Here is a 27,011-nt window from a genome sequence, read left to right as displayed (position 1 = left end):
ATGACAATAAGATCTGCAGTCTATCCATTGGCTTGTTCATCATGAGGTGATAGTGCCCTTACTGAGACAAGTCCACCGGAGGACTGATTGCAGAGAGGCACTGGGTAAATGGGAGGGGGCAATCTAGAGGCAGGCAATATAGCTTTCTCTTTTAAGATATTTATTTTTTAAAATGAAATGGCGGGAGATGGTATAGAATTACCATTACATTGTGCAGGAGTCAGTGGGCTAATATAGGGAAACTTTTAAAAAATAATATATTTTTATTGATTTCAGAGAGGAAGGGAAAGGGAGAGAAAGATAGAAACATCAATGATGAGCGTGAAACATCAATGGGCTGCCTTCTGCATGCTCCCTACTGGGAACTGAGCCCACAACCTGGGCATGTGCCCTGACTGGGAATCGAATCATGACCTTCTGGTTCATAGGTTGACACTCAACCACTGAGCCACGCAGGCTGGGCTAGGGAAGCTTGTTAATCATTATCTAGCAGTATGGGGATAATGCTTGCTGAATGATTGTTTAGAATGTTGTCATCTTTTTAAAATATGTTTTTCTAATTGATTTTAGAGAGAGGGGAAGGGAGAGGAGAGAGAAAAACATTGATGTGAGAGAGAAACATTGATCGGCTGCCTCCTATGCATGCACTCCAACCAAGTATTGAGCCCCAAACCTGGACATGTGCCCTGATCAAGAATTGAACTGGTCAGTGACCTTTCGGTACACAGGACAACACTCAACCAACTGAGCCACACTGGCCAGAGCTAATGTCATCTCCTCTTTACCCCGTTCCTTTATCAGTGGACCTTTTCTGTTTATCATGTTGATCATTGCTATTTACCCCTTCCTGACTTGTGGACCTTGCATAACTCTATATCTGTTCTAGTTGAAAGGACCCTGCTCTTCCTTCCAGCTAGGTATAGTCATATTCCTTTGCAATGTCATTTGTGGGACTCTATTAGAGAGGAAAAGCTTTCTTCAAGTTATCCTCTGATAAGACCCAATTTCATTTGAAAGGTAACTTCTAGTGAAGATGACTATCTTTCAAAATGCTTCATGTTTATAGATATTTACAGTCATTAAAAAATTATATGATAGCCAAAACTGGTTTGGCTCAGTGGATAGAGCGTCGGCCTGCGGACTGAAAGGTCCCGGGTTCAATTCCGGTCAAGGGCATGGACCTGGGTTGCGGGCACATCCCTGGTGGGAGATGTGCAGGAGGCAGCTGATCGATGTTCCTCTCTCATCGATGTTTCTGACTCTCTATCTCTCTCCCTTCCTCTCTGTAAAAAATCAATAAAATATATTTTAAAAAATTATATGATAACTGGAGGAGAGAGAAATATTGCTGCAGCATGTTCTAAAAGATAAGGGGGCTGAAAAATTCAGAAACTGTCTGATGAAGAGAAGCATTTATTACTATGTCAAGCCGTCTCACCAGCTGAGCCCTTTCGCCAATTCGGGGTGGGTGCTATTAGTTTCAGCTGCTCACTCCATTTGCTCTGGGACACGACCTGGGACGCGTCTGCCTATATCGCCGCCATCTTCCAGGAAGCCTATTACTATGTCTCTAAGAAAAAATCTAAATTGTGTCTAGAATATTATTTAGAAAGCTAATTGTTTTTATTTTGAGCAACCCCCCCACACACACACACTACATTTTTAGGGAAATTGTATTGATTTGTACTGATTAATATCTATTAATAACCAGTTGTTAGTTGTAGGAATAGTGTTACATTGGGTACAACTAAAGGCTTCATAGTGACAATTTTATTTTCAAGTATTGAGAATCAGATGATTATATGTAAGTGTATATAGTATGCCCTTGTTGTAATTTCCACTTCCTTTCCCCCACCCCAACTGTCTTTTTCTCTTCTAGGTGACATCCCAGTTATTCCACTAAATTTTATCATGATATCCCTGGCGGGTTCATTTAACAGGGATACAGTGGAAGGATGTGTGAAGGAGACGTTGCTTTTTCTATCACGATCCATTTCAATCAAACAAAATGTGGAGTTTACATTCAAAGGAATCGGAGTCCTCATGATCAAAAACGGCAGAGTGAAGATGAGATTTTTGAAGGAATTCCTTTGTAAAATGGATGGAAGTGGGACTTTGGCAAAAGCCCTAGCAAATGTAAATTAATATTTTCCTTCTCCTAATCCCTTCCCCTCTTCCTACCCCCTCATAGGTCATTAAGGAAAATTCAGGCTGACTGTACTTTAAAAAGCAGTTACCTCACGTGCAAAACAGTGCTTATTTATAGATGATAACGTTGACAAAAAGGGTAGAAGGGTAAAGGAACTTTAAACCAAGTTTTGAGTACATACCATTGGAAAAATATAGGTAGTAATAGAAACTCTTATAATTCTGAACGCTTTATAGTACCTTGTAGCTTATAAAGTTCTTTCCCATGTATTATTTCATTTGCATCTCGAAATGTTATAAAACCAGCATTATCATCATCTGATTTTACAAATGAGAAAAATGGGAGCTCAAAGAGGTTGCTTGGGAAGCCTGACGGCAGGGTGCTGGTAAGTGGTAGAACTGAAATTCAAGTCCAGACTTTCTAATCACTTTTTTTTCCTTTCTTTCTGGTTATACTATTCTACAACAAAAAAATCTACATAAAATCTATAACAAAATCTAATCAAGTCATGGAGGTGGATCTTTAGTTTTTAATTTTCCATGTTGTAGAAGAAATTTTTTAGTTGATCACTGTTCACTATGGTGACCATTGTTCACCATGAGGCAGCTGGTGTGGCCTTCATGGAAAGTTGTACATAGAGTTTAAGGAGGCAATGAAAGAGTCATTCTGCAGGACTCATTGAATACTTAGTGTGCTTTAGGGGCCCCTCTGTGAACTAACATAGTTGGTGTGAATGAATTGGATGATCACAAATGTTATAAAATCCTGTGTCCCTCTAGAGAGCAAAAGCCTGACTTTTAAATGAAAAATCTATAAAATGAAAGGCTATCAATATGGTCTAAATTTGCCCTCTACTTTCTCCTCTCCTGGAGCTCTGGGGTGTGGATTTAGGTGATGGCATTGTGCATTATTTTTTTAAAAAATATATTTTATTGATTTTTTACAGAGAGGAAGGGAGAGAGATAGAGAGTTAGAAACATCGATGGGAGAGAAACATCGATCAGCTGCCTCCTGCACATCTCCTACTGGGGATGTGTCCGCAACCCAGGTACATGCCCTTGACCGGAATCGAACCTGGGACCCTTCAGTCCGCAGGCCGACGCTCTATCCACTGAGCCAAACCGGTTTCGGCGGCATTGTGCATTATGTGTCTTTAGTGTCTTTCCCACAATCTGGCTTCCATACAGGATTGTTAAGAGGGATGCTGGGCCTGTGGGTGGGAGTGGAAACATATACAGCTGTAACCCTCTCTTTTCCATAAAAATGCGAGGCAAGGTCTGCAAAATCAGAAGCAAGGCCAAAGCACTGGCCCATCTTGAACCTTCAGGGATTCTGCAGAACTTTGTGGTTTCGATAGACGTTTTCAAAGGGAGGGATAATGTTGTAATTGGCCTGCTGCACGCGAAGACACGATTTTTAAGGGACATTTTCTAAAGAACTAGAAATTAGAGATGTCTGAGAAAAGGGTTTGGAGGCCACCGCAGATGGGGAACTGCTGCCTGTATCATCCTCAAGGACAGAGCACGGTGAAGGATCTGAGAAGTCTGGACAGAAAGAAGCTACTTTACCTGTCTGAACATACTTAATCATGGAACTTTAGGTTAATCCAATACTTGTTAACATCTCTAAAACACACTTTGGGAAATTGCTGTAAAGTGGCAAGATCCTTTCTCCCCCTCCCCCAAACGTTCCTTGCTTATCCTGAGTGCTCTCCTGCCCGTAATTCCCCTGGAAGCAGCTGTCTGCTTGCTTTCGGTCAGGGATGCTGCTTTTGCTCAAAACATTTTTAAAACCTTTTCCTGGGAATTCCCTTTGGAGCCTTTTGTGAGTTATATCATTAATCCAAAGAGAATAATTGCATATATTACTCTATATTAGTATATGTGATAATGTGATGCTTTTATAATGTACTGATAATTATAATAGCTGCTGTTTCTTGTGTGCATACTATGTGCTGGCCACTTTCATAAAGTGCCCATAAAAATCCTATAAATTAGACCCTATTATTATCCACAGATACCTGGGGTCTAAAAGGCTACATAGTGGTTAGCAGTGTAGGGATTTGAATATGAGTCCACCTGAATCCAAACCCTTCATTTAAAATCCAGAGCCCGATTTTAGAATGACCTGGATCAAGAGTGAATTCATCAGTTTGCTCATTTCCCTGACAGTTTTAATAAGTCAGCTATCCTCTTAAAGATGGGTCAAAGAAGCTGTCAATTCCAAAGGCAATTTCCAAAGAGGAAGTGGTTTGAGAAAAGGCAGCACCATTGGGACTGTTGTGTGACATTGTTTTGTGATTACCCAGGAAGATAATTTTGATAACTGAGATCCTTCCTCATTGGATTTTAAGCTCCAGACTTTGAGTACTAAATAAAAATAATAATAGAGATGATCATAGTAGCCTTGCCTCTGAGATGCCCTGTAGCTTTGCTTTGTCTGTGTCCTGGACCATAACTCAGGTGTAAGCCCTCTCTGCCCTTTCTTGCAGAGGCCTGGCACTGTGGACTCAGTGTTGTCTAGCAGAGAGTCCTTCAGGAAGCTGCCTAACAATGTGCTTGCATTTCCAAGGTGAGTGTTTTGGTCCACAAACTCCTCCAGGCACCAGCAATCCTTGCTGCTCTGTTGACCTAACTGGGTAGTGTTTCTCAACCTTTTGTAGCTCATGCTCCTTTTAGTAATAACCTTACCCCAGTGTTACTGGTGGCTGCTGCTGACAATGATTAAAATCATGATGATGATAATGAATAAGACATCATCTATGAAGCCCTTACTGGATTCCAGGTAGTATTAAGCACTTTCTAAATATTAATGTACTTAATCTTCACTACAACCCTTTCATATATATTATTATAATTTTATCCATTTTATGAGTGCAAAATTTTAATTTTTAAATTAATCTTTATTATTGAAAGTATTACAGATGTCCCCCCTTTTCCTATTGACCCCCTCCATCCTAGTTTTAATTTTTTAAACAAGTGTAGCAACATGGTGCAATGCTGAGAACACTGAAGTAAGTAAGAGACTTGGGTTTTATTTCCATTTTGGTTACACTCACTTGTATGCTCTTAATCATGTTCTTAATTTCTGTGCCATAAACTACTATGCATTTCAGGTGGAGGAAGTTTGGGGAACAACAACCAGCTCCCAAGAATATTATTTTCTTATGACTTGTTGAGTCTGGGGCATCTTCTGTGTGTTGGTTTGGAACAGCTTTCTCTTGGAAGGACTGTATGACACATATCTCAGCAAAATCAGTGTGAAGGTGCAGAACAGGCCATAGAGAATAGTTGGTCCAACCCCATCATCTTCCAGATGAGATGGCCACACAACTAATTAGGGGCCATGCCAGGAATAAAACTATGGCTCCTGACTGTTCCAGTGGTCTTCCCATTGCACCATGTTGCCTTAATCATTAAAAATCAATCAATGGGTTCAAAATAATTTTATGATTATATTTTGGAAGGCAAATTTGGGTGTCCCCTTGGACATATTTTCCAGGAGGGAAATAATTTCAGCGAGGCAAGGAAAATTAGAACTTCTAGAAATGGACACAAGGACTCAAATACTCAAAACAATTGCAGGTGTTTTACTGACTTGATGTTTGGCCCCTGATTTTACTGGAAGTTCCCTATCCCCCACACCCAAACTTTAATCCAACACTGTACCTGAGACCAAAGAAAATCTTTAACTACACACATGAACTGAACAGACCCCTTCTCCCATTGTGCCATTGCAAGTCCCTCTGTTTTGCCTGAGGAAAGGGTGGAGAAGTGGGGAGGAGAAAGAATAAGGGATATAATGGTTATTTCTGGGCATACTCTGCCTACCAGGCTCTGAACACTTGCCTTCAGGCTTTTACTATAGCATCCCTATGGCATCTTGTTACAGAACTGGAAAAGACAGAAAATTCAAACTAAAACCAAAATAAAAACTTAAATTTAGGCCTTCAAAGCATTTTCTATAAGAGCAGCTTTGAGTCCTCAGTATAGAATTGGAAGGTTTTGGTCAGCTCCCAGACTTAGCCTCAAAGAGTCAGTTTATACTCAGCAAAGCAAATCACTCACCCCCTTGAGACATGGACTTATGACAGAATCAGCAAGCTAGTTGGGTTGCTTCTCAGAATTGAGAGTTCACACAGTCATTTATTCGGGTCCAGAAGGACAAACATCTTGGCTTGTTCCTAGGATTGAGCTCAAGGAGATGGAGAACAAAACACCTATGGAGACCATTGTGGAAGAAGGTGAGAAGTATAAACCAAGGAAGTACAAGTTAAACAACTGGACAGACAAAGTAGAAGATGTCAGAGGTACGCCAATGGTATAATCTGTCACTCTTCACTGCTTAATGAGCCCACCCATATTGCTTAGAACTCCTTTACCCAAAGCAAATAAAGTTAGATTCACGAATAATCACTGTATTCTTCTCTCAAACACCAATTCCCTGAATCTGTATCTTAGTTTACTACTTTTATGACTCTTAGGTACTTAGATTGTGATCTCTTTGCTGGCTCCCCATTGCTTAAAGAGGTCAAAACTCAGATGACTTGTATGAATGCTTATAAGCCTAACCAATGGACACAAACACCAGGGGTGGTGAGGGCATGAGTGGGGGGGCGGGAAGGGGGAGGCAATGGGGTAATAAGGACCCATATGTAATACCTTAATCAATACAGAAAAAAATGTGAAAAAAAACAACTCAGATGCCTACAGGGTCTGGGCAGGTAACACACATGGATAAAGTGGGATGGTTATAACATGATAGGGAGACATGTTAGCATAAATAATAATTTTTATGAAAAATGGTATGTGTATATCTTTGATACCTGGCTTATAGAAGATAGTGGATTCTCATATCTGGGTCTTCATTTAATCTGTTGTGATAACATTGTTTTGGTTGAAGCATATGAAAGAAAACTAGAAAACTTCAAAGACTTTTCAAAAGGGTCTTAGGGATCCCCAGGGGTTGCCAGACTATAGAGGACTGTTCCTCTATCAGATTGTTGATTTGTGTAAATGTGAGCCAAGTGGTATCACATTTTCTGATATTTTAAGAGAAGCAGAGATCCTGAAATCGATTGACTTTAAATATTAACAGCTAATTTACATTGATACAAAAAAGGATGATTGGACCAAACAAAACATATCAATGAGTAAACATTGGCTTGGACATGTTGGTTTTGTAATGTGGCCTATGGGATTACATATAGACTTTTAGTCTAAAATTCACATGTTTCATATTCTTAGACTCATACGTCACTGCTCCCTACAGATTCCTTCTTTGAGCAAAATTGTCTATTCATGTTCTTCTAACATGTCTTGCCCTCCCTTCCCTGACCTCATGCATTTGTTCACTTTTTTTCCTCCTGCCTTGAATGTCCTTCCTTTTCTTTCTTTAAAAAAATATATATTCTTATTGATTTCAGAGAGGAAAGGAGAATGAGAGTGAGATAGTAACATCAATGATGATGAAAGCAAAAATATATACAGGGTGGGGAAAAATAGGTTTATAGTTGTTCATATGGAAAATAAGACAATAGTTAATAATACAAAAATAAACTCTGTTTCACAACTACAAACATACTTTTGCCTTACCCTGTATTTTTAAACCACACTAGGGCAAGGGACAATAATTTAAAGGGGTAAGAAAATATATCTCATGTGAAAATTTTCCCTGGTAAAATTTTGAGTTTAAAAATTTGTGTTAAGTACAAATCACCTATTTAAAGTTGAAAGGACACTTACTTTCATTTATTCTACAGATATCTTATCACCCAAGAAATGTCCAGACAGAAAAGCTTTCTCCTCTGGCAAAGCAAAAGGCCTCAACTTGCCAAAAAAGTTTGAGCAGAGTGGGGATAGGGAGAAGAGTATGAGCTCTGAAAGGTAATGCATTGGTATTTTTTCTCTTACACTTTACTAAATTTAGTTGTGTGTTTTTATTGTTTTTGTTTTGTTCATTGATTTCAGAAAGGAAGGGAGAGGGTGAGAGAGAAATATAGATGAGAGAGAATCATTGATTAGCTGCCTCCTGCACTGGGGATCCAGGCCACAACCCAGGCATGGGCCCTGACCAGGATGCGAACCGTGACCTCCTGGTTCATGGGTCTATGCTCAGTCACTGAGCCACATTGACCAGGCTAAATATAGTTTTGAGTAATTTCTTGATGTAGGGAGTTTAAGTAAGTGTTCATTCATTCCTTCATCCAGTATTCTTGAGTACAGCTTATGTACTAGGTGACAGGGATAGTAGGGACAATCAGAGCTCATGATCTAGTGGGGAAGACAGATATACATAGAACAACAAATTCAGTAGGTAAAATGCTATGACACAGGTGGAAACAAAATAGCACAGAAGGGGAACATCTAACTTTTCTTGTGGATTTGGGAAAACTTCCCTTTTTGTTTTCTGAGTGCTTGGATATTATGACGTGACACAGTTTTATAAGTGAGACCAAATTGGAAAGCAGTTTTGCCATACATGCTGACACTCAATAATTATGTTCTTTGAGTGAATGTATTGCAAGTTATGATGGCTGTGTCTTTTTCTTGTTATGTTATGTCAAAAAATTTCTACTTTCTTCTCCCTTTGAGTAGGATACATTTCAAGACCACAAATCAGTCAACCATACGCAAGTATTTATTGAGTACTTTTATGTGCCTTGTACTGTGCTGTCAACTTTCAATTTATTACTGTATCAGCTGTTACGAGTGCAGTGTATACTTTTTGGGTTACTAAAGTCCTGTTCAAAACTCTAAGCATGCCTGTTTTGGATAACTTCACTGTTATTAAATATAATTGAGAGTTGAATGTCTAGTACTTGGTAATTTAGTTCAATCCAACACACATTGAGCACCATCTTGTGCCAGGAAGTTTTTAGACACTGAATATACAAAGCTATACGACATATAAAAGACATAAACCTGCTTTAATAAAATATGTAGTCTTGTAGGAGGACTGACACTAAAGAAATAATGCATGTGATGAAAGTAACAAAAAAAAATACAAAGGCTACAAAGAGGGGAAAGTAATGGTTAGTAAAGGTTTCCTATAGAAATTGACCAACAAATGTTTTTTGTGCTGATTAGTAAAATAATACATTTTTATCACAAAAATTTTGAAAGAATGAGAAAAGAAAGAGATATAAAAATTACCAATAATCCCAGTGTATTCTTCATTTTAACTCATGTATAATATATACATATATTTATATTTGCAACATATATACATATTTTAAATAAAACTGAGATTGTCTGAACCTTTGTTATACTTAACAATAAGTGGTGAGGATCCCTATGGCTTTAAATATTACAAAACATGAACAAATGATTGCACATCATCTCATTGATTAAACCTTTTGTTTAACCAGTCTCTTATTGAATAATTTAGATGAGTTTCAATTTTTTAAATGATGTTGTGATAAATATAATTACACATAATTCCTTGCACACACCTGAGGATAAAAACTTTAAAGTGAAATTTCAGAGAGAAGGAAAGAGACCATTTTTTTTATGCCTTTGTTGCACTTACTAATTATCCTCAAAAAGATTGTACCCAATTGCCTTCCTAGTAGCAATAACATGAGGGACTGCTGTCTTCTCTACAGCTTTGCTAATACTGGACATTATACCCTTAGTGGCTTCCCATTCTCACCCAGGGCAAAAGCCCAAGGCATTACTATGGCCTGTGAGGTCCTGCCTGATCTCTGACCTCTCTATAGCTGCACTGAACACAGGCATGCTCCCACTATAAGGACTTTGCACACATTTGCTCTGCCTAGAATGCCCTCTTCATCAGACATCTGCATTACTTTTTTAAAAAATATATTTTATTGATTCTTTACAAAGAGGAAGGGAGTGGGATAGAGGGTTAGAAACATCGATGAGAGAGAAACATCGATCATCTGCCTCCTGCACACTCCCCACTGGGGATGTGCCCACAACCAAGGTACATGCCCTTGACCGGAATCGAACCTGGGACCCCTGAGTCCCCAGGCCGACGCTCTATCCACTGAGCCAAACCAGTTAGGGCATCTGCATTACTTTTTAAAAATATATTTTTAGTGCTCGCTTCAACAGCACATATACTAAAATTGGAATGATCCAAATAAGATTAACATGGCTCCTGCACAAGGATGACAAATATATATATGTGTGTGTGTGTGTGTGTGTGTGTATGTATGTATACATGCATACACATATATTGATTTCAGAGAGGAAGGGAGAGGGAGAGAGATAGAAACATCAGTGATGAGAGAGCTTGCCAATCGGCTGCCTTCCCCCACCCTCACATGCCCCTATGGGCGGTTGAGCCCACAACCCAAGCGTGTACCCCGACTGGGAATTGAACTGTGACCTCCCAGTTCATAGGCTGATGCTCAACCACTGAGACACACATTATTTTTCCCTCATTTCCTTCAGGTATTTACTCAATTTTATCCTTGGTGAGAACTTTCCAGGCCATTCTAGTTATGGTTTAATACTCCATTCTTCCAGCACAATGTGGCACTTATCACCATAAAAAATACTATATAGTTGCCCTGGCCAGGTAGTTCAATTGATTTGAGCGTTGTCCCAATATGCCAAGGTTACAGGTGCGATCCTCAGTCTGGGCACATATAAGAATCAACCAATGAATGCATAAGTAAGTGGTACAACAAATTGATGTTTCGCTCTCTCCCTCCCTTCCTCTCTCTCTCTCTAAATAAACATTAAAATACTATATAGTTCACTTATTTTTCTTGTTTATTTGCTATCTGCCTGTCCCCATTAGAATGTTAATTCCACAGGGATCTTGTGTGTGTGTTTTCTTCACTGCATCTTCCATGCCAAGAACAATGTACACAGAAAGCACTCAATACATTTTTTTGTAGAATGAATAACTTTTATCCTCATTTTGCAGAATTGGTAACTGAGATTTTATAAGACTACCAGCTTGGCTAATGCCAGTCAGCTTGTAAGCAAAGAATTTGGTCAAGTCCACGTTTATTTGACACAAAACATAGGCTCTTAACCTCTATAGATACAGATGCTTTAAAGAAAACCACTGAGATATTTACTCTGTCTTTTATATTTACACTTGCCTCTAAAATTATCATTGCTCTCGATGTCGCACTGTGTTAAACATGGATTAATGTTGTGTTGTTTTTATAGCTTATCATCTTCAAGGTGTTGGAAAAATGACAATGAAATGAAACCTAAAACTCCTCCCGCCAGTGCTTGCCACGATCATAATAAGGCAGGACAGGTACAGAGTTTCAAACAAAACCTCCTTCTGACTTCTGTTTCTCAGTGAGAGCTCCGGGAATCACCCTTTAACATGTGGATATGGCTCCTGTAGTTAGGACTCCAAATTGGACTGTCTGTCATCAATCTATCTACTAGTCAATCAACTAGTTAGAAATAGGGCTGGGAAACCTCTTACTAATTCTCAGTTGCTATTAAATGAGAGTTGAGTAAATCCTCTTGAATATTTGTGGGGCCCACTCTGCAAATCTCATTTTGCTAATTACCATTAACATATCCTTTTATAACGTCTGCTTTTTGGTACACCTAACCTTTGGAGAGCTTGTGAGGGCAAAAAAGTAAAAGGTAAACTTAATTTGTCCTAAAACTTGGTATTGCAGGAGTTGTGTTACGTATGTTTGCAACGAGCACAACAAAACTCCCCATTGTACTACAGTGAGGAGAGGAGGAGGAGAGAGATAGAAGAGGAGCAACTCATACAGCAGTATCAAATGTTGAAAGATCAAGATACTTTCTTCAAGCACCAGGTAATTCAATGCCTTGATGAAAGTGTGTTTAACATGGGACAGTAGACCATGATTATAAAAAGGAATTTAAAATGTCCTATCACATGCCTGTAATGGAACACATTTAATCACTTACGTACTGCAGGACTGCAACTTAGGTTTGTGTCCAAGTTTTCACTAATAATAAAGAACACTGGGATGAATATTCAAGCAGCTCATTTCTACCCCTTCCCCCATAAAGCCTGAGTTTTAAAGGTGGAATTCCTGGACTTATATGGCTTTATTGTTCATTTCTGGTAAAGTATAATCCTGGTCAATGCTTCCTTCAAATTCATGGCCTATGTCAAGAAGCAAAGACAGAATGCTACCTGTGCAGGTGCACTGTCAATAACTGGTCTGTGGTCACCAATAATTGACCCTTTCCTGCATTTGTGATATAAGGTAAGGAACCTTCCATTCCTTCTTATGTACCCTATAGAGGTGTTGCCTGAAGCCCAAGAACAGGGAATAAAAACTTTCCCCAACCATTGTCTCCAAAAGGCAGGTTTCTACCTTGGTTGGATTATTATTATTATTTATATATATTTTTATTGATTTCAGAGAAGATGGGAGAGGGAGAGAGAGAGAGAAATATCAATGATGAGAAAGAATCATTGATTGCTGCCTCCTATACACCCCACATTGGGTATCGAACCTGCAACCTGGGCATGTGCCCCTGACTAGGAATCAAATGGTGACCTTCTGGTTCATAGGTTGATGTTCAACCAATGAGCCACATGGGCCGGGCTTGGGTGGATTATTTTAATGTAGTTGAATTAATTTTTAAAGGCTATATTTTAATGTGTTTTTTCCCTCCTCTAAAGATGAGAAGTCTGGCTAATAGAGAACAGAATCAAAAAAATGCTGCCTATAATCTTGGAGTTGCTGAAGCTGTGCGAATCCACAAGAACGAGAAACCGGGATTTCATGTAAGGGTCTTTTTAGAATTTCTATTGTGAATACCTGCCCCCACTGTGAATTTTGGGTTCTGTTGTTAACAAAGAATGTCCGGCCTATAGAAAAGTTTCATAAGAGTTTATTTGAGTCTGCCGAACCGGTTTGGCTCAGTGGATAGAGCGTCCGCCTGCGGACTCAGGGGTCCCAGGTTCGATTCTGGTCAAGGGCATGTACCTTGGTTGCGGGCACATCCCCACTGGGGGGTGTGCAGGAGGCAGCTGATCGATCTCTCTCATGGATGTTTCTGGCTCTCTATCCCTCTCCCTTCTTCTCTGTAAAAAATCAATAAAATATATATATAAAAAAAAGAGTTTATTTGAGTCAAAAATTTGAGGATATACCCAGGAGCAAAATCTGAAAGGATTGAGAAAATGCTCTGGAGAATTGCAATTTTGTAGCTTATTTTACACTTTAGAATAAAAGGAGAGAGAACCTAAAGAAAGTTACATGAAATCCATTGGTAGTAAATTAAGGGGACATGGAAAAAAGCAAAGTGGGGATATTTCTGGGATTAAATAAAAAAGCAAAAGAGAAAAACACATACTTCTTAGATTTGAGGGTAAAGGAGAGTTAATAATTAGCACAGCACGTAGAGATGACGTGTGGGGAACACGATAACAATGTGGGGTTTGATGGTCTTGTGCTGTTGGTTGTGCCTTTGAAGAATAGGAAAAGAAAATTACTCTGACATTTCCTAGATGCATAAGAACAATAGAGTTCACAAGGTAAAGGGTGACCTTTGCTAAGGAAGCTATAGGCCTGGGATATGACCACCTGCTACATGACCTGCCCAGGTGGAAATGTATAGTCAGAGCATCTTGTGTGGTTACTTTTGGTCACCGAGTCTGTAAGACCTGCCAGGTGGCTCCCCTGAGCATGTCAGGTTTAGTTTATGGCCACCTTTTCTTTCACACCGTATTGCAGGCTGTGCTGGTTTTTAACTGGCAGACAGGAAAAGTGGGCTGTGCCTCCACAGTGTTCACATTCAGCATACAGTCCTTATTTGTCACGACAGTGCTTATTAATGATAGAAATTGTCAACCAGGAGCTGGGGTGGGTCGTAGGGGACAGTCTACTAAAGTCCTGCCCCAGGAACAGCTGATTGAAAAGGAGAACCAGCATTACCTGAGGGCTTGCTAGAAATGCAGAATCTAGGGTCCCACCCTAGACCTCCAGAATGGGAATCTGCATTTGAATAAGATCCTTAGGTCATCTGTGGGTGCATTAAAGTTTGAGAAGCCCTGTTTCAAATGGAGGTGAGCCACCTGCTTTGTCACTGATTTTAATATTTTCAATCATTATATGTCTACCTTTATTTCTGCCTGAATCTTTCTTCTTTCACTCACTATCTAAGTGGTAGACTGACTCTCTAGACATCAATCTAATAAAATACATATTTTTTGTTCATTGTCAAACATTTATTAATGCATTTCTATGTGCTTGCCACTTTGCTGGTGGCTAAGAATACAAAGATGAATAAGACAAGGTTCCCTTTGAAAGAGGTCTGAAGAAGATAGTGGGAGAGACAGATTTAAAGAGTCAAGAGTGTGGTATGCCAAATGCTATGATAATCGTAGAATATGACACTATGTGGGCAAAGAGGAGAGTCACTTAACCTAGACCAGAGATCTGGGAAGATCTCCTAGCCTATCAGAGTTAGGAAAAGACCTGAATAGAAGAAGAAACTTCCAGGCAGGGATGGCGGGGAGGGAAGGAGGTAGAGCACTGTGCTTTTGAGACTTAGGCATGATCTTTCTATCCTCTTAGATATAAGTTGCGCATTATATGTATTACTGCCCACTTGGTATCTCCTATTTGATATATTTGTAGACATCTTATACTTAAAAAGACCAAAACAAAATTTTTGATTCCCTTTCTCATCCTGTTCTCTCAGCTTTCCCATTTTAGTAAGTGGCATCACCAGGCAGACAGTTGCACACCCAGATTCCAGATTCCGCCTTCTCTGTCTCCCACACCCAACCATCTGCAAGTCCAGTTGCCTTTGCCCCCAACATGGATCTAGCACAGTGATGGCGAACCTATGACACGTGTGTCAGAGGTGACACACGAACTCATTTTTTTGGTTGATTTTTCTTTGTTAAATGGCATTTAAATATATAAAATAAATATCAAAAATATAAGTCTTTGTTTTACTGTGGTTGCAAGTGTCAAAAAATTTCTATATATCACACAGCACCATAGTTAAGTTAGGGTTTTTCAAAATGCTGACACGCCGAGCTCAAAAGGTTCGCCATCACTGATCTAGCATCTCTCCATCTTCAATGTTACCACCCTAGTCCAAGCCACATTATAAGGCCGAACTTCTGCAACACCCTCCCTAATTAGGCTTGCCTTTCTACAATCTATTGTCCACACAGCAGCCTCTCCGAATGATGAATCAAAACATATCTAATGGCTTCCCATTGAATTAAAATAAAATTTAAACTTACCTTGACCTGTCAGGTCCTATCCTGTTCTTTGAGCTCATCTAGTTCTATTTTCCCTTGCTCACTATGCCTCTGCCACATGGACTTTTTCTGCTTATTAAACATGCCTAGCTTGTTTTCATAGTGTCTTTGCATTCGCTGCTCCTACTGTATGGGACACGGGTCTCCTCATCTCCACCAAAAAGTGTTCCCTAATAACCAACCAATTTAATCCTATTCCCACTCAGCCACTTGCCATGATAAGGGCTTCATAGCACTTACCACAACCGGGTAAGTATTGTCTACTGATTCACTGTCTGTCTCCTGCTCCAGGGTGCCAGCTCAATGATAGCAGGGTGGTTTGTGCGTCTCAGTTCTTGGTCACTGTTGAACCATTAGTGTTTAGAACAGCCAGACCCAGAGCAAGGATGCAGTTCTCCTGATTCCTGCAGTTCACCTCTTCACTGTCCTTGCTCATGCTTCTGCATTCTCATAATTCCTTCTTATTTCCTTCTCTGTGTTGTATGCACTCGCTCTGGACCTACTCCATGAAGTCCTGTTTTATCTCAGACACTGGGCTTTGGTCTGTGCTGCTAGATTTATCCTTGAGTATATTCGTATTATTCTGTGCGTTACCTCAACACTAGCTGGTCAATGTGTTGAGGATTTATAAATATTATAAATTAATAACTACTTCCTGATTTATTTTAGCTTTCTGAATTATTACCTTTATTCTTTGTTGCTCTTTGGTATTCTAGAATAAATAAATTGCTTCTCTTTCATTCTAGAGATCCTGCCTATTTGATAAACGGCCATTCAGTCCTGAGATAAAGGCTTTAAAGGAAAAGGAACATATCCAAGGCCTCCTGAAACAAATTAATACTAGACGGGAAAAGGAAATAAAGCAAAGAGAAAACAAAGAGTTGATGGAACGCCTAGAACAAGTGCAACTCACAGAGGAGTGAGTCTAGCTAGATGAGCTCAGGAAAACAGAGCCGGAATTTTTAAAAAATATATTTTTATTGTTTTCAGAGAGGAAGGGAGAGGGAGAGAAAGATAGAAACATCGATGGTGAAAATCATTGGTCGGTTGCCTCCTGCACACCCCCTACTGGGGGTTGAGCCTGAAACCCAGGCATGTGCCCTGACTGGGAATCAAACTGTAACCTCCTGGTTCAACCACTGAGCCATGTAGGCCAGGCAAGATCACTTTTCTTAGAAAGGAATCTTACGATGAATCATTTTATAGATGATAGAGACACTTTTTGCTTTCCTATCTAGATTTTTTTAATGTACGGGGTGAGGAGCACTGCCTGCCCCCGTAGTAGTGCATTTGTATAATATGATCAGCACCTGCTTATTATCCCTGTCCTGTCTGTCCAAGACATTTTCCACTAGGCTATGGATTCTAATGACTGTTTTTTTCCTTAAAATGAACGCTCCTTACAGGAACGCTCACTTTTTACTCACCAGGCTCTTGTTCCTAATAGTTATTAGACATGTTTTGATGATGCTAATCTGTATTACTAAATACTCAGTAACAAACTTTGCCCCCACCTTCCCTTATTCTAAACTGCCAGACTTGCTGCCCTACGAGCCAAATATATACAAGACAAGAAGGAAGAAAAGGAGTCTTACAAGAGGGCTTTGGATGCACAGGTAGGGGAACAGTTATTAATTTAAGGATTGTACAGTGCTTCCGTAGCATTCTAAAATATGTCTAAATACTGTGATGTTATGAGTCCCCTTATGTGTTATCCATTTGGTGGTTTTGGGGCCCCCATTCCTTCCTGAAGGAATTGGTGTGTTACTCCTGTGCTGAAGCCTCGTGCATGAAGTTTCTTCCCTGGTATAACTGTAATCTGCATTATGTGTGTCCCTGTTTCAGATAAAGAACAGACTCCCCCGGCTGCCTATATCTGAGCCCGACTCTTTTGAGCCCATCTTTGGCAGGGATGAGTCTGAGCTGATGGTAGAAACGCGAAAGCGAGAACAGAATTTCATGAGACAGCAGCAGGAGGCAGCTGCTAGCCACAAGAGGAAAGCCATCCTGAACCATCTGGTGGACCAAAAGCAGGATTTGCTGATGCTGCAGAAGATACAACAACAGTAAGAGACCCCAGATCATTCTTCGTCTTCCTCCTCTCTACTTCCTCTCCCCTATCTTCCTTTCTCTCTCTTTCTCTTTCTCATACAACAGCAGAAAAGCAGTAAGAATAGTGATCACACTGAGGAGATACTATGTGCAAAATATTGTCCTAAGTTTATTGCATGCTTCATCCTCACAATTCACCCTATAAAGAAAAGTTATCAAATTTTAAAAAAACACTCTAAACTCTCTTGATCCTATTTCTCTCTCCAGTTACCTCTTGATATTTTTCTTTCTCTTTCCTGTACAACTTCTTGAAAGACTTGTCCACATCAGCACTGCCATTGGAAATACAATGGGAGCCACAAATGTGCTGTTGTGCTCAAATAGACTCAGGCATGAAACTCGGGCCCCTTCTCAACCTCTGATAAACCCCTTCCTTCAAAGACTGTGCGTGTAGTAGCTGTACTGATGATTGCGGGGGAGGGGGTGGGGAGGGTGACAGGGTAGTCAGAAAAGGACTTCATGCCATAGCAATGCAAGTACCTTTAATTCAAACACCAGACACCTAGTTCTTTAAAAGCCCTGATTTAGGCAACCTGCCAGTGGGGAGTTTTATAAAATCATCAAAGAGCTCAGGAGTTCCAAAAGGACTTTTCTTCAAAGGAATCTCCTCTTTTTAGAAGGTGGTTGTACTTAAAAAATAAAAAAGTTACTTTATTAACATTTTATAAATGGTCAGTGGGATGGTGTGAAGAAGTGTTAATGTTCTACACCAGGGAGGTGCACACATGAAAATATGAGGAAGAAGGAGTATATTAGAAGGAGTATATTGTGATAAGGGTGGGGTTGCGTTATTAGGAGAGAGGGAGGTAGGAGTAGTTAAATGCTTGGCTTTTAGAGTCAAGTCACATGTGGGATAGTCTTGCATCTTCCCAGGGCAATATATATTTGTATGTCTCTATTTGCTAAAATATTGAACTAGTCTTATATTTCTTGAAAACTAGCTGTTGCCTCAAACCCCACAAGTGCACCCCTGCTGCTCAGGCTGTCCAGCCCCTCCCTGGGATTCCCCTCCTCCACCCCCCATGAAAGACCACTTCCAGTCCATTCTGATTGATCGATGTGGCTCTGCCATTTTCCTGGTGGCATATTGGGCATGTTACACACATCTGAGGCACTGGGTTCCTTATCGGTTGTTAGGGATAATACCTGTATCTTCCTCCAAGGTGGTTGAGGGTTAAATGAAATGCTTCTTGTAAAGAGGTTCTGTTTTGTAGCAAACAGCCTCCTGCTGTCCCATGGTGGCTCCGCCTTCCCATGCTGCTGTCCCAGCCAGCTCTGGCCCTTTGCATCTGTTGTCGAGGTTATTGGAGCTTCCTCCTCTGCTGCTAGCCCTCAGCTGCTCTGGTTGGTCTCCTAAACTTGGATTTAGGAGGAAAAGCTGTATGACCTGAGCCAAACGACAAATGAGGTCTTTGAGCTCCTTTCCTCCTGCAAAAGGACAACCCCACTTGCCCTCCTGTCCTGTCTATGAGATTATGTATGTGGAGGATGTTGGAAACTGCAAGGCTCTGAACAAATATGAGCTGTGGTCTGTATTTGATTATCTCTATGACCACAAAGTCATAGACCCATTTTCTGTGTGGGCCGGACCCTTGTTTTCCGGTTCTATATCCTTTAGTGGTTATTCCAGATTCTCCTACTCCTCTCATCTTTCCTAACTCCTCGCCCTCTGGGCCGCCTTTTGTGTGGCAAATAGAAGGTCATTTTCTTTCAGAGGGAATAGCTTTAACCTGTGCAATCCAAACAGGTTTGCTAAAGTATTGTTTTACTTAAAAAAAACTTTTCTGTTTTTGTTTTTAAAGAAATGTAATAATTTATGCTGATTAAAATGTTTATTGGTGGAGAGATTAAAATAAAAATGAATAATCTCCCCTGACCAAGTAGTCAGTGTTAAGGTTAATATGTAAACTTTTATATTTTCTCCTATTCTTTACAAATATATTAAAACAATGCACATATATTTTCCCCTTCATTGTTGTAAATGAAAATAAGACCTATGAGCTCTTATACATTACTGCCCAACCTATCTTGAACTTTCTAATGTGTCATTAATTTACATTTATGTCAGTACATATATATGAAATTCATTCTTCTAATTTAATAATAATAATATCTATAATATAGATTACTATAATTTAACTTTTGCACCATTAATGAACATTCACTTTGCTTCCAGATATTTTGCTGTAACAAATTTGCATTAAAATTTTTTTAAAATATATTTTATTGATTTTTTTTTTTACAGAGAGGAAGGGAGAGAGATAGTTAGAAACATCTATGAGAGAGAAACATCGATCAGCTGCCTCCTGCACATCTCCTACTGGAGATGTGCCCGCAACCCAGGTACATGCCCTTGACCGGAATCGAACCTGGGACCTTTCAGTCCGCAGGCCGACGCCCTATCCACTGAGCCAAACAGGTTTTGGCTAAAAAATTTTTTTAAAATCCTCACATGAGGATATTTTTTCCATTGATTTTTAGAGAGAGTGGAAAAGAGGGAGGAGGGGGAAAAAGAGAGAAACATCAATGTGAGAGAGACACATCAATTGGTTGCCTCCCACATGGTTCCCAACCGGGCTGGTGATTGAACCTGCAACTGAGGTACGTGCCCTTGACTGGGAATTGAACCTGAGACCCTTTAGTCCACAGGCTGATGCTCTAACCACTGAGCATCGGCCAGGGCTGCATTAAACATTTTAAATATATACTGGTTTTACATATAATTTATACTTTTAAAAAATTTCTATTGGATAAATTCCTAAAACTGAAGTTGCTAGATCAAGCATATGGAACATTTTAAATATTACCAGGTGCTGACAGTTTGTTTTCTATAAAGTTACCCTAGTTCGTTTCTACCAGCAGTCTTGTTGCCTCCCCTCTAACCCTACTTCATTCTCTTACTTTCTAGGCATTTAAATTAAACTGACTTTTTAATCTATATTTTCAAGGATAATATAAAAATGGCCATAAAGCATATGAAAAGATGCTCATCATCATTAGTTATAAGGGAAATGCAAATGAAAACCACAATGAGATAGGTGCTCATTAACAAATGGTTTCTATATTCTGTGAAATGTGTGTGGTAAGCTTTATTCAACCACCAGCTGTCATCATTTGCTCTGTTTGAAATAGAGGTCACTTAGTATTTAATTATATTTTGCCTTTCCAAGATAAGAGATAGTTCATGATTTATTGAATATTTACTTATGTGAACCTGAGATACAGTGATTCTCCACTCCAGTGAGTAAAGATGACAAGGTAGGAAGGTGAGATTTAAAATGTGTTTTATTTTATTTTTTTAAGACACATTTTTTGTTGACTTCATAGAGGAAGAGAGAAATAGAAACATTAATGATGAGAGAGAATCATTGATCGGCTGCCTCCTGCACGCTCCCTATGGGGGACTGAGCCTGTAACCTGGGCATGTGCCCTGACTGGGAATTGAACCAGTAACCTCTTGCTTCATGGGTTGACACTCCATCCACTGAGCCACACCAGCCAGGGCTGAACACAGGATCTTGAAGAGATATTTACACACTCATGCTGATGTCAGCATTATTCACAATAGCTGAGCAATGGGAGCAACCCACATGTTCACCCACAGATGAGTAGATAAACAAAATGTGGTATATACATACAATGGAATATTATTCAGCTTTACAAAGGAAGGAAATTCTGACACATGCTATAATATGGTAAACCTTGAGGACATTATGCGAAGTGAAATAAGTCAGTCACAAAAAGACAAATACTATATGACTTCAGTGTATGGTATTCAGAGAAGTCAGATTCACCAAACACAGTAGAAGGTGGTTGCCAGGGGTCAGAGGGAGGGAGAAATGGGGAGTAGTTTAATGAGTTTAGAGTTTATCTTTACAAGGTGAAAAGAGATCTGGATATTGATTATACAATGATGTTAATATACTTAACATCATATATCTGTACACTTAGAAGTGGCCAAGAGGCTCAATTTTATGTTATGTGTTTTTGACTACAATGAAAAAAACTATAAAAAGAAAAAAAGGTTAATAAATTATGTATAATAGGTACCATTCAGTCATTGAGCTCTCAGTATGTGATAGGCATTGATACTTTCTGTGTATTATTTCATTTAATCTTTATAATGACTGCTATGCTTGTTAGAGGAAAATGCTCTTAGAAATGAATGAGCACAGCACATTATTGCTTTTTATTGGTGGGTCCTGACACCTAGTGGTGGTTGCTACCTATAACAAAGCCCTTCAGAGATGGCTAAATCAATTGTCACATACCAGAGTGAAGTCTATTGAGAGCTGATGGTAAGAGTTTGAGCTGGGCAAGAAATAGGCACATATAAAGAATTTGGTCTAAGGTGATTCATGACAAGCAATGACTATGCATTTGGAGACCAGTCATAGAAGCACTTAACATTAGGAATATTGGAACATTGTTCTTGAAGGAGACATTATACAGCAGTCACTTTGAAAATATGACCTTCATCAAACACTCCTTTTTTGTGTGTTTTACCTTCTTTACAATATTAGATATTGTCTCGATCTCATTTTCTTTTGCCTAGTCACTTCTGTCTCTTTTCTCCTTTGCACACCTGGCTACTTTGTCTTGTAAAATGCCTGCAGCAACTGGGAAGCTGATTACTGACATCTGAGAGGCTGGAATAAAGGGAAAGAAGCACACAGTATTGGAAATCCATTTGAGATGATTCTTCAGAGCAGTTAAATTAGCCTCAAATTGGGGGGGAACAAGAAGAGATAAACCAAAGAATTTATATACTTAATAGTGACCCGGTGCACAGATTTGTGTACATTGAAAGGAAATTAATTAGAAGGTGGCCAGCGGGGCAGGGCTGGGCAAGATGGACCAGACACACTCTGGAGCCAACCTCTCGTGGTCCCTCCCTAGCATCTACAGAGTGAGCGGGGTCGCTCTGGCAGGTGGGGTCCCTCGGCCTGGCCTGCGGTAATCGGGCCGAAACCGGCTCTCCGACATTCCCCGAGGGGTCCTGGAGTGCGAGAGGGCACTCTGCAAAGTTGCTGTGGTACAGGGTGTAGAACACAAACACAAGTGTGCAGTAAACCAGATTCGGGGCCAATAGTGCCCCAGCAACAACATAACCCACAGCAAAGGTGGAATTGCCCAGTGAGGAATCAGGCTCCTTCCTCTCTGGTTCCGGGGTGCATCACCTGAAAAACACTGTAGCTCGGCAGCTTCTACATTGAGCATCTGCCCTCTGGTGGTCAGTGTGCATCATAGTGACTGGTTGGACAGTTGGACACCTAGCATATTAGCCTCTTATATATATAGATATGCATAGCCCATGGACTTGGGCAATAGGATAGTAAAGACCTGGAGGAGTGGGTAGGGGCTGGGAGGCAGGGGAGTAAAGGAGGGGGAGTGGGAGATATCTGTAATACTACCAATACTAAAAATATATTTTAAAAATTAGCCTCAAAGGAAATTAATAGCTTTCAAGGCTGAATTTGCTAATTGGAAAAAGGTTTCAATCCTGCTAACTTAAATAGGATTGAAGATGAAGGGTCCTAAACCCATACATTATTTGAGAGGTAGGAGTTTCACTGTGGTATTTTTGTACAGTGTTCATATCTTTTGGTACATTTCAAAGAAACAAAACAGAAGGTTTTTGTTTAATTTACCATAAAAGGAATGGGGCTCATGAGGTTGGTGTATATGCTCTCCCTGATATTGTGAACAGAATCAGACTATTCGCTCTCCCCAGGCACTTGGCGGATAGAAATGCTGAGCTAGAGAGAGTAAACAAGATGAACCAAAGCTTACTGGAGGACTGGAAGCAGAATGCTGAGATGAAGAGGCAACGGGACTGGGAGGAGAAGGCTTTTGAGCGGTAATATCTGACTGGAACCAGAAGTTGTGGGTTTGCAAAGAAAATCCCTTCTACTCCTCGTTTACTTTCCTCTAATTGTGGGATGGCCAATAGATTTCAAGAGCCAACTCCAGTTGATCAGTAGTGACTGCCTAGTGAACTTTATGGGGAAAAGAATTCTGGGTTCAGTGAGAAAAATGGCTTCAATGAATTAGAAACATCTGCTATGAATATGGGATTGGAGAATATTGTGCTGTGTGTTATGTAGTTGCCATCTCTGCCCTAACCTTTGCCTCTGTACAGGGTGGCTCTATTTTCTTTTTTTGTGGAGGGTAGGGAGGCATGGGGGGAGGAGGATGGGAATTGTCTTTGGAAATAACTAGTTGGAAATAGGGAGACTGAGTTTCCATCAGGACACATCCAAGGCTTACAGAATGGTCATCAAAGAGCAGAGTCAAGGGGTTGTGGGCAAGATTAACAACTGGAAAAAATGAGAAACCCGGTATGGAACCAACCAAAAACATCTTCTTGGAATGTATCATTGTATTCCTGTACCTCTCTGCAGCTACCTTTTTACATTCTAGAGTTAGGGAATCAAGCTTGGTTTTGAAAATTTAGCACTCACTTTGCAGAGGCAGCTAATATGTTCTTATTTGCGAGATGGGAAAGTAAACACCTCCCTGACGTTGCTAACCCAAGAGTTTTGGGGTTCAAATAAGGAGGTGGAGAAGTACTACTCTTAAAAATTAAAACACTTTACAAATGTAAGGTGTGACTTCATAGAATGCTAAAAACTTGAAAAAAACAGGCCAAGCCTATACAATCAAATGCTATAAAAATTTGAACATACCCAAATAATATTTTAAATTGCCAATTATCAACTAATTGTTATCATGGGCAAAATCTGTCATAATGGATCTTGATCTGTAACTCTCCTTTTCATTTTTTTAAAAAAATATATTTTATTGATTTTTCACAGAGAGGAAGGGAGAGAGATAGAAAGTTAGAAACATCGATGAGAGAGAAACATCGATAAGCTGACTCCTGCACATTTCCCACTGGGGATGTGCCCGCAACCCAGGTACATGCCCTTGACCGGAATCGAACCCGGGGCCCTTGAGTCCGCAGGCCGACGCTCTATCCACTGAGCCAAACCAGTTTCGGCTAGATTTTCTTTTAAGGCACTTTTTTGGGCCTGTCTTTGTAATGTGCAAAACCCATATTTTGTGACAATGAAAGTCTGAGGGATGGACATGGAAAATAGGTTCCCAGGGGGAAGTGGAGTTGTTTGATTGGTTGGAAGAGGAAGGAAAAGGGGAGTTGGAGATTTCAAGCCATTTTCTCAGTGTTGGGGGCAAGCAGATAAAGGCAGTGAGATTAAGCACAGGGGTATTTGAGTTGGATTTTGGAAGCATGCTTGGCCAAACATGGTGACCAAGGATAGAGGAGACACAGAAATGACCTTGAGTAGCAGGATAACACAGCTGCTCCAAGGGCATGGCAGAGCAGACCTGTGTCCCGAAGACCTAGGCCAGGTGTGGGCAGGGCCTCCAGCAGGCAGCAGGCAGGAAGAAGGAGCTGGTTGGTTTGAAAGAGAAAACAAAGCCAAAGCAGGTGGGAGGTGACAGGTGCGTGGTACGCTCCTGGAGGGCAGGGGCCAGGGGTGACTTTCCTTTTGTATCCCTTCCACTGCCCTGGCTTCCTAGCGAGGCCCCCAGCAAGGACTCTGGGGATGCCTGCTCATGGCTGCCTTTCCTCACCTCTCCTCAGGGCCTCGGACAAGCTCTTCCTCCTGGACCAGTGTGACAAGTACCGGCGCTGCAAACAGTGCCAGCGCAGCACCTCCAACGAGGGCCACAGCCACCAGTGGCCGCTGAAGCACCTGCAGGGCTCCAGGCTGTTTGTGTGAAACTCAAGAGTTTGGACCTGCACTTCCTGGTCAAAGTTCTTTTTTTTTTTTTAATGTCTGAAAAATTGTACGGTTTCAGTGCTTTCGGGTAGCTTGCATTTTAACCGCTTACCGAATTCACAAAGACAGGGTCCCCCCTCCTGTCTTCCTCCCAGCCCCATAGAACCCTGCTGCCATTGGAGGGGGGATGGCACCCAGCTTTATTCTGGCTGTGGGGGTTCCGCTGACTCAGCCCCGCCACTCCCTCTGTGACTTTGTGTAAAACATGGTATCTTTCCTTCATATGTAATGAATAATTTAGTCATAATAAATATTTTCTACATGCCTGACTGTGTCTAGCAATTCATATTGGTAAACTTAAAAATAATTGTCTTTATTGATTTTTAGAAAGAGAGGGAGGCAGAGAAAGAAAAGAGAGGGAGAGAGAGAGACAGAGAGGGAGAGAGAGAGAGAGAGAGAGAGAGAGAGAGAGAGAGAGTGGGAGAGAAGCACCAATCAGCCCGATGGGGAACTGAACTGGCAAGCTTTTGGTGTACAGGACAATGGTTAACCAACTGAGCCACACTGGCCAAGGCTTAATAAACATTTTTAAAAGGTAGAGATGCTTTGTAGCTAAAACAATTTTAATTATAAAATTTCTGAAAATCTTATAGTTTTTTGCCATATCTGTTAGAAGCTGCTTATTAACTATTATTTTTATTTGAAGTGTGATATTTTTCCTTGTCTTTCTAACCAAAAAAGTGGGTTTCTACCAATGAATTGATTAGACATTTTACATGCTTTTTGAACTGTGTTAAGATAATATTTGGGTACTTGATACTTTATTTTATTATATAACTAGATGCCTGGTGCACAAATTCATACACCATTGGGGTCCCTCAGCCTGCCCTGCGGGATCGGGCCGAAACCGGCTCTCCAACATCTCCTGAGGGGTCCTGGATTGAGAGAGGGCGCAGGCCAGGCTGAGGGACCCCACCTGTGCACTATTGGGGCTGGGGAGAGACAAGGGAAATTGGCCAGCCAGGGAGGGGTTGTAGGAGGGAGGGCTCCAGGGCATGTCTGTCCTGTTTCACTCAGTCCTGATTGGCTGGACTCAAGCAGCAAGCTAACCTACCGGTCGGAGTGTGTGCCCTGGTGGTCAGTGCACGTCATAGTGAGTGGTTGAGCAGCCTTAGCATATCATTAGCATATTATGCTTTGATTGGTTGAATGGCCGATTGAACACTTAGCTTATTAAGCTTTTATTATATAGGATTGCTAAAATGGTGATATGTTTAATGTTAGTTTAAATATATTCATTCTGTCTGAAAATACAGTTCTGCAGGAGAAATAATTTGTCATTGTTCACCATTCACCAGCTGGTATAAGAGCTTAAGCATCGAAATAAATAATGAAATTCAGGAGAGAGACTTAATTTAAGTAAGATGGTATAGTTGTGTCAATTAGTAAAAGTAGAAGCAAAGGCATTACTAAAGACAAGGAAAATCATTATTTAAAGTTTCAATTCACCAGGAAGTTATAACAGTTCCAAACTTCATGCATCAAACAACATTGGTCCAAAATATATAAAGCAAATATGGACAGAACTACAAGGAAAATTGATAAGTTTACCACAGTTGTGGGAAATTTTACTGTCCTTTCAGAAATCTGTAAGAATAAAGATTTGAACAAAACAATTAACAAGCTTGATCCCATGAACACATAAGGGGCATTGCATCCAACAGCGAAGATCCATATATTTTTCAAAGTACATGAAATATTTTATTGAATTTGACTATAATAGACAA

General features: G+C 40.3%; 1 protein-coding gene across 1 annotated transcript in view; it reads left to right on the top strand.

Moving 5' to 3' along the window:
- CCDC81 (coiled-coil domain containing 81) overlaps window positions 1–25,553 on the top strand; it is a 33,406-nt gene extending 7,853 nt beyond the window's left edge. The window contains exons 4-15 of the mRNA XM_006755874.2: window positions 1,880–2,136; window positions 4,641–4,720; window positions 6,337–6,458; window positions 7,911–8,034; window positions 11,302–11,395; window positions 11,775–11,921; window positions 12,764–12,868; window positions 16,111–16,283; window positions 16,902–16,980; window positions 17,210–17,430; window positions 23,211–23,336; window positions 25,086–25,553. Of these exons, the coding sequence (XP_006755937.1) occupies window positions 1,880–2,136; window positions 4,641–4,720; window positions 6,337–6,458; window positions 7,911–8,034; window positions 11,302–11,395; window positions 11,775–11,921; window positions 12,764–12,868; window positions 16,111–16,283; window positions 16,902–16,980; window positions 17,210–17,430; window positions 23,211–23,336; window positions 25,086–25,224 (1,667 nt within the window). The 3' untranslated portion in view covers window positions 25,225–25,553. The remainder of the gene's footprint in view (window positions 1–1,879; window positions 2,137–4,640; window positions 4,721–6,336; window positions 6,459–7,910; window positions 8,035–11,301; window positions 11,396–11,774; window positions 11,922–12,763; window positions 12,869–16,110; window positions 16,284–16,901; window positions 16,981–17,209; window positions 17,431–23,210; window positions 23,337–25,085) is intronic.
- The last annotated feature ends 1,458 nt before the right edge of the window (window positions 25,554–27,011 follow it).

Source organism: Myotis davidii, unplaced genomic scaffold (genome assembly GCF_000327345.1).
Source record: "Myotis davidii unplaced genomic scaffold, ASM32734v1 scaffold430, whole genome shotgun sequence".
NCBI classification, from domain to species: Eukaryota; Metazoa; Chordata; class Mammalia; order Chiroptera; family Vespertilionidae; genus Myotis; species Myotis davidii.
Note: the sequence above shows the minus strand (reverse complement) of the source record. Positions and strands in the feature narration are given on the sequence as shown.